Source organism: Cherax quadricarinatus, chromosome 10 (assembly GCF_038502225.1).
Source record: "Cherax quadricarinatus isolate ZL_2023a chromosome 10, ASM3850222v1, whole genome shotgun sequence".
NCBI classification, from domain to species: domain Eukaryota; kingdom Metazoa; phylum Arthropoda; class Malacostraca; order Decapoda; family Parastacidae; genus Cherax; species Cherax quadricarinatus.
In genome coordinates, this window is record NC_091301.1 from 41,968,688 (window position 1) to 41,977,745 (window position 9,058).

Below are 9,058 nucleotides of genomic sequence, written 5' to 3' on the forward strand. Positions count from 1 at the left end.
GGCAGTGTTCTACACGCATCAGGCAGTCTTCTACATTCACCAGGCAGTGTTCTACATTCACCAGGCAGTGTTCTACATTCACCAGGCAGTGTTCTACATTCACCAGGCTATGTTCTACATTCACCAGGCAGTGTTCTACATTCACCAGGCAGTGTTCTACATTCACCAGGCAGTGTTCTACATTCACCAGGCAGTGTTCTACATTCACCAGGCAGTGTTTTACATTCACAAGGAAGTGTTCTACATTCATCAGGCAGTGTTCTACATTCACCAGGCAGTGTTCTACATTCACCAGGCTATGTTCTACATTCACCAGGCAGTGTTCTACATTCACCAGGCAGTGTTCTACATTCACCAGGCAGTGTTCTACACGCAACAGGCAGTGTTCTACATTCACCAGGTAATATTCTACATTCACCAGGTAATGTTCTACATTCACCAGGCAGTGTTCTACACGCATCAGGCAGTCTTCTACATTCACCAGGCAGTGTTCTACATTCACCAGGCAGTGTTCTACATTCACCAGGCAGTGTTCTACATTCACCAGGCTATGTTCTACATTCACCAGGCAGTGTTCTACATTCACCAGGCAGTGTTCTACATTCACCAGGCAGTGTTTTACATTCACAAGGAAGTGTTCTACATTCATCAGGCAGTGTTCTACATTCACCAGGCAGTGTTCTACATTCACCAGGCTATGTTCTACATTCACCAGGCAGTGTTCTACATTCACCAGGCAGTGTTCTACATTCACCAGGCTATGTTCTACATTCACCAGGCAGTGTTCTACATTCACCAGGCAGTGTTTTACATTCACCAGGCAGTGTTTTACATTCACAAGGAAGTGTTCTACATTCATCAGGCAGTGTTCTACATTCACCAGGCAGTGTTCTACATTCACCAGGCAGAGTTCTACACGCACCAGGCAGTGTTCTACACCCACCAGGCAGTGTTCTACACGCACCAGGCAATGTTCTACACGCACCAGACAATGTTCTACACGCACCAATGTTCTACACGCACCAGGCAATGTTCTACACGCACCAGGCAATGTTCTACACGCACCAGGCAATGTTCTACACGCACCAGGCAATGTTCTACACGCACCAGGCAATGTTCTACACGCACCAGGCAATGTTCTACACGCACCAGGCAGTGTTCTACACGCACCAGGCAGTGTTCTACACGCACCAGGCAATGTTCTACACGCACCAGGCAGTGTTCTACACGCACCAGGCAGTGTTCTACACGCACCAGGCAGTGTTCTACACGCACCAGGAAGTTTTCTACACGCACCAGGCAGTGTTCTACACGCACCAGGCAGTGTTCTACACGCACCAGGCAGTGTTCTACACGCACCAATGTTCTACACGCACCAGGCAGTGTTCTACACGCACCAGGCAGTGTTCTACACGCACCAGGCAGTGTTCTACACGCACCAGGCAGTGTTCTACACGCACCAGGCAGTGTTCTACACGCACCAGGCAGTGTTCTACACGCACCAGGCAGTGTTCTACACGCACCAGGCAGTGTTCTACACGCACCAGGCAGTGTTCTACACGCACCAGGCAGTGTTCTACACGCACCAGGCAGTGTTCTACACGCACCAGGCAGTGTTCTACACGCACCAGGTTTCAGTAAAATTATTATATTACCACCACTTTCAAGACAGTCGAAATCAGAGATGGTGAGAATGAGCCGAGTACCTCACTGTCCTCAGATTTAATCACCTAAATATAGGCGAGAAAGATGCAATGTATACCTGGTAAATTCTAGAGGGAGTAGTCCCAAATCTGCTCACACATCACCTTAGGGAAGCACGAGGCTTGATAGATGGTGTAAGATACAGAAGATAGTAAGTAGGTGAAACACGAGTTTACTAGAACACGATCAAGACAGGATCAAGACTTCTCCATGCACTCTTCATACACATGGCGAATTACTAGACCCCTAGCTATTTCCAAGATCAGTTCCTGATCAGCCAGGCTGTTGTGAAAGTATTGGAACGCGTGCAGGTAGCACCAACAACCTGGTTGATCAGGACATCCACCAGAAGGCCTGGTCTGGGAGGAGGCTACGGGGGTGTCGACTCCTGGAACACCTTCCAAATAGACTCTTCGTATTACAAACAAAAACTTTATTGTATCAAAGCTTCAGAATTCTTTATAAATATTCGTGCATATTAACAGAAATAATGAACCATGTAATTCTTTCACTAAACACCTTTTATTGTGGTTCGGAAGAGGTAAACACAGCTTCACTTGACGGCCAATATGGCCGACGCTAGGCCCTGTGATATCACTTGCAAATACTAGTGAACAAGCCAGCACGGCCACGCACAAAAGCAAGTCCGATTCTTGTGCCAAGTAAAACTTACTAAGTACAAGGTACAGCTTGCTCAGTACACCTAGTTTAATGTAACTAGGTAAGTCGAGCTAGGTTAAACAAAGGCACTAAAAAGTACTAAGTTGCCATCACTACCACCAGCTGAGGCCATTCGTATCAGCTGACATTAACAACTAGCACAATTACCAAATAACGCCTCCACCAACTGGCGCCACCACCACCACCAGCTGACGCCATCACTACCACCGGCTGACTAATACCAGCTGACACTACCAGCCGGCACAACCATCAACTGACGAGGCCTCAACCAGCTGACGCCACAAGCACCACCACCACCAGCTGACACTGCCACTAGCTGACTCCGTCAACACCAGCTGACACCAATAGATATTCCGCCAAACTAAAAAAATAAATATCAGAAAACTGTCAGACTGTGGGATACATCATACATAAGGTGATGATGCTAGCTGACCTGGTGGTATGTGCTAGGTATGGTGGTGGTCATAGTTTGACTTGGTGACGTGCGAGAGGTATTTGTAGCGATCCTAGCTTGACCTGGTGATATGTGATAGGTATGGTGGTGGTCATAGATTGACGTAGTGTGGTGTGATAGGAAAAACGGTGGTCTTTGCTTGACCTGGTGACATGTGATAGCCTGCCTGCAGCAAGATCCACACACCGGCAAGCCTTACAAGACTTTTCAGAGATCTGGCAGATTATCATTGGCTTCACAGGAGAGCGACTGAGCCGTTATACAGTGCATGAGGAATGGAAGGCAACCAGGTTTCATTTGAGGAAGAGGAACAGAATCTTTGATTCCTTGCATCAAGAGCTCATTAGGAGGCTTCTCCCCATTTAGCCTATTGAGAAGAGCATTCCACTAAATCGCAAGGTTACCGGATAAATTCTTATGGTAAGTTTTGACACCAGCTGTCTCTGCCCACCTAGTAGTAAAATTAGGTTACGAGTCGCTTCTTGGAGGACAAAGGTGTTAGAAAATGCCAGTCATACCGAAGTGTCCTTTTCTAAGCTAACTTCAATACCTGTTGAAAATATTAATTTGTTGGGTAAAAGGAATCCGCGCACCTAATGATATTAATTAAAATCCTTTCCTCTTTGAAGAGATGAGAGGAATTAAGGGTGGAGTGGACGAGAATGGGAGTAACAGAGACCAGACGAGTGATAAGGGAAGCAGGAAAAGAGTTGATGAATTCTGGAATTGGACAGGGACTGGAGCCTCGCTGACGTCAGATGACCAGTGTTCTGAGTAAACCAGGTCATGTTGATAGTCCTTTACTCCAGTCTATGAATAATTTCTCTCTCTCATCCAAACGCTTGTTGAAACAGCGCCTCTGTTGTCAATTATCTGTCAAGTTCCAGTACATTTCTTTCCATTTCATACTTTGTGAAACCTTTGCTAATGACTATATATAAACTAACATCTAATAAAATATCCTGGATAAATATATTTATCCATTATGCAGTCTACAATAATTTATACAAATAACAAGTTCTTTTTTTCAACGTCCTTGCTTTCAGTTGACTTGCGAAAAAAAAGTGTGATTGATCTGTTATAAACATGCTCTTTCCCATTCATTACAACAACAGTGTGTTATAGTGGGGGAGGGAAGGGGGATCCGACAGCATATGTTGGGATGCTGACAGCATAGTGGGAGGGTACTAATAAAGGGTTGGTGCTTACACTTTAGAACCCGTGAAAATGTTGATACCACAATGTTATACCGAGTACACACATTATCCAGTCTACTGTTCTCCAATTTAAGCATTAATTATTTGCCAAATTACCTTCATATTTCTGCGCACTCAGAAAATTTCCATGATTTTTTAGTTATATTATGTTAACGTACATTACCCTATATTTACGCATGGTACCAGGCTAAAACATTAAAATTGTGACATGGGTGGCTTTCGATTGGCAGTGCGGGGAGTATCGTAAAACAGTGTGCGCGTAGTGTTCTGGCGAATGCTTTAAATAACGTTGGAGGATGGGGGAAGGGGAAGGGGGGTACATAACTATGTTCGACTATTCCTCTTCTAAGGTTGCTCGGCTTAGTGAAGTCTCTCCTGGTCCAGCCCCCTCGGTTCTAGCACTCACCACCTGACTTTTAGATCTTTGTGTGTTTCTTGACTAGCTATCATGTGCGAGAAATTCATACTGACGCCTCATACTCCATGACGAGTCTAATGTATGTTGTACATAATGTCATAGTGTGGAAAAGAGACAAAATGTGGGTTATGGTATTTTAATGTATGGTTTCATCCAGCGGTGTAAACCGACAGTCCCAGGTGGTCTAAACGCCTTCACAAGAAAATGCAATAACCGCATATTGGCTCATTGTTAGTATAGTCTATCACTGTATTACCATGATGTCATAGTTATTTCTTTGTTAAATCTCCTGAAAAGTTATTAGGCTAACTAGTTTCTGCGACAAGCTTGATGCTGAACTTACAATCTTTCTCCTCCTTGTACATTGCTGCATCATATCTCCCAAGTTGTACTCGAGACTGGCCATCTCACACTACCTCTCCCATTCACCCGACCAACTGTATCATTTTCCAGACACGCTGTTTTCATACAATAACCCTTGAATATGTTGCTATATCAATATTCACGAATCAATATAATTCATATGTATAAAGGTATTAACTTAGCAATATTGCTAAGATTACAGAGATTATTTAAAATATGTACATGTGAAAGTTATCTCTAAAATATGCAGAGAAATGTCAACAAGATCAAGATCATAGAACATACAAAAATAATAGTCACAAATTTTATTTAAATAAAAATTATTACACACACACACACACACACACACAATGGTAACTAACACACACACACAGGCACACACACACACACACACACACACACACACACACACACAATGGTAACTAACACACACACACACACACACACAGGCACAGGCGCACACACACACACACACACACACACACACACACACACACTCATATACAATAGGCCTAGTGTCGAATCGACATGTGCCTAGGACAAAATGGTAACACACTTATTTCAGGTAAACCATTTTCCGAGGCTATGACACCCCCCTCCCTCTCTCAACATATCCGTGGGTGGGAATGCAGGCAGATGGTGTCATTCTGTGAAGCTGAGTGACACGCCCACACATCCTAGGTGGGGAAGCACGATGATGTGTTATTCGAGAGGCTGACTGTACATGCATGGCTGACCTTGAGGAGGGTTTGGACACACCTAAGAGCAGAACTACCGTGTGCACATGAAACAGTTTTGAGATTGAAATCCGGAATGTCCTGTAGTGGAAAGCTATGTTCACAGGAGTAACCAAGGAAGGCTATGTCAAAAAGGTATCATATGTTTAGGCAACAAACGTCAGTTTTCCCGGACAACCAGGAAAAAGTCATTTACTTTAGGCACCAGCGCAACCTGCAACTCCGAAAGCTTGTTCACTCTCATAAGAAACTTTAGTAGTTTTACATAATGTTACAAGTGAGAAAAGCCCAAGAAAAAAAAACGAAATCCTCTCAGTAATTCCTGGTCTTGCTGACAACCACGAACAGTTCAACTGAACCTTCCCGAGCCAATAACACGTTCCTATTCAAGCCAGATATTGAAATGCGACCACTACCACCGTCTTACAGAAGATTAAAAAAATTTCAAAAAATCATTTTAAATAAAGAATAAGTTTGTTTCTGAATTACATGACAATCTGAATGTGCAATACAAGAAGAAACACTGTGCACATTCACAAACCTTTTATGTGAAAGTCTGCATCATAATATTAACATTTTCTCATTAGCTATCATTCCGTGAATCTAATCATTTTCCTCAATGATGTTTCTACACAGGAATACTATTAAAAGACTCCTGTTGAACCCACAGTGTGCCTGATTACATACATCTCAAAATCCTTCAAATAAACACTGTTCCGGCACGACTCACGACAGATAAACAATGTCTAATACACACATCCAACCAGCAATATGGCAGACACACTGTGACGTTAAGTGCAAACCCCTACCAAGATTCAGTCTAGTAATTATTTTCTAACCACAGTTGTAGCCCTTTAAATGACAATTTTAAGTCCATCTCTTAGACCTATCCGACTGCTAGCATTCTCAGTAGTTTTAAGTCATTCACAAACAGTGAGACAAAAATATTTTCTCTGGAAGACCACAGACGTCCCAGAACCAAAAGGGGTACAAGCAGTGACCCTTCGGGAAATTTATTAGTTCCACTTTCCCACTGTTACCTTTCTTTTTACTAAAATGTAGGGGTATGATTGCCATGGGGGTATGATTGCCAGTTCTTGAATACCTAGGAGAATGTTAAAAAAAAAAGTATAAGTGCAGAGTAGGCACCTGATACGAGGATTCCATATGGCTATGACAAGGTACCTGGTATGAGGATTCCGGATCGCTATAACAAGTCAGGCCAGGCAGAAGAGCTCGATTCGGGATGCTGATAAGCGTGGTGGGGGGGGGAGGAAGAAGGTGGCTGTTAGCATAGCATGTCCCATGAATCTACAGTCATTTTGTGAATCACAACCCTGCCGCGTCTTCCTTACACATCACTAACTCATTGCTTTATAGTGAAAAAAATAACACGTTTAACAACGCAATCTAACGTGACCCTTTCCCTCTTCCCAGTCGCGTGAGACACGCAAAGGAAGGAATGAGTAGATACGCGACGGATGGAGCTGTAAACAAGTGAGGTAGTGCAGTTACCTGAGTGAGCCAGGTGGGGGGAAGCATCATTACTGCCGCTGTACCAGGCTTTCTACCACCCCTATAACACACTCATCAAAACAACGAGGGAGATTAGAGGGGAGAAGGGAGGGGGGGGAGAACAAACAAGAATAAGTTTGTGTGGGAGGCGGGGGACCCCAACTGCGTTATCATACTAACACACAGATTCTACTTACCACCTCCATATTTGCTGTCGGAGTTAGCGTTGGCGTGAGAAAGGCCAAAGAAGACGAGGAGCACCCACACCGCCCACGACACCATGCTCACGCCGCTCCTGGCCACGGTAGAAGAGGATTGAGCTACCATATGTTAGATAGAGCCCGCCATGTCCAGCGATCGATACAACACAACGCACTCTCGCGACGGGTGTTCTCGTTACCAAGGCGCGCCGCTCACTGGCACCACCAGCACCACCACCACCGCTTCTAGTGCCATTCCCTGACATGCGTGTACACGTGTCCGTGTGTATGTACGTCGTTCATTGTGTGTACGTAGCAGACAGTGCATGTACATAGGTCCTAGTGTATGTACGGAATTATTAAATAGATGCATGGATTCCTGTTAATACACATTACCCCCCTAGTGTAGGTACTTGGCCCCCAATGTATGTACGTGGAACCCAATGTAAGTAAGTAGCCACCCTAACAGCTGCATATGGCAGCCTGTGCATGTACATGGAAGACGATATATGTGGGAGCCAGTGTATCTTCCAGTGTATGTCCGTAGCTGGCAATTTTAAATATCTACTGTGTGAAACTTCCGGTGTACCAAAGAATTTCCAGGTGTATGTACTTATCTTCGGGTGTATGTACGTGTCTGCATAGGTATATACTAATTTGAGGATCCATGTATGTATCTGAGGGGACACGTACGTTTCTGTGAGTACATCTGATCCCCACAGCATGTACGTTACTACCACGCATGGACGCGACTCCCCAGTGCATGTCCGTGACTTCTGTGCATGTATGGCACTGACTCCCAGGGTACAGCAATGACTCCCAGGGTACGGCAATGACTCCCAGGGTACGGCAATGACTCCCAGGGTACGGCAATGACCCCCAGGGTACGGCAATGACTCCCAGGGTACGGCAATGACTCCCAGGGTACAGCAATGACTCCCAGGGTACGGCAATGACCCCTAGGGTACGGCAATGACCCCCAGGGTAAGTACGTGACCCCCAGTGTATGGTGCTGACCCCCAATGCATGGTACTGACCCCCAGTGCATGGTACTGACCCCCAGTGCATGGTACTGACCCCCAGTGTATAGCACTGACCCCCAGTGTATAGCACTGACCCCCAGTGTATAGCACTGACCCCCAGTGAATAGCACTGACCCCCAGTGAATAGCACTGACCCCCAGTGTATAGCACTGACCCCCAGTGTATAGCACTGACCCCCAGTGTATAGCACTGACCCCCAGTGTATAGCACTGACCCCCAGTGAATAGCACTGACCCCCAGTGAATAGCACTGACCCCCAGTGAATAGCACTGACCCCCAGTGAATAGCACTGGCCCCCAGTGAATAGCACTGACCCCCAGTGAATAGCACTGACCCCCAGTGAATAGCACTGACCCCCAGTGTATAGCACTGACCCCCAGTGTATAGCACTGACCCCCAGTGAATAGCACTGACCCTCAGTGAATAGCACTGACCCCCAGTGAACAGCACTGACCCCCAGTGAATAGCACTGGCCCCCAGTGAATAGCACTGACCCCCAGTGAATAGCACTGACCCCCAGTGAATAGCACTGACCCCCAGTGAATAGCACTGACCCCCAGTGAATAGCACTGACTCCCCAGTGTATCACTGTACGTAAGGTAACTGCAGTGGTTGATAATGGTTCTGACGGTGCCAGTGGCGTTATCCATGCTAGTGATGCTATTGATAGCGGTGTTAGTGGAGATACTTCTGCTAGTGATAGTGCTTTATTAGTTTTGGTGGTGT

General features: G+C 45.5%; 1 protein-coding gene across 1 annotated transcript in view; it reads right to left on the minus strand.

Annotated features, from left to right (window-relative positions):
- Positions 1 to 7,520, minus strand: part of LOC128687811 (uncharacterized) — an 834,709-nt gene extending 827,189 nt beyond the window's left edge. The window contains exon 1 of the mRNA XM_070083794.1: positions 7,290 to 7,520. Within this exon, the coding sequence (XP_069939895.1) occupies positions 7,290 to 7,416 (127 nt within the window). The 5' untranslated portion in view covers positions 7,417 to 7,520. The remainder of the gene's footprint in view (positions 1 to 7,289) is intronic.
- Positions 7,521 to 9,058: the final 1,538 nt, after the last annotated feature.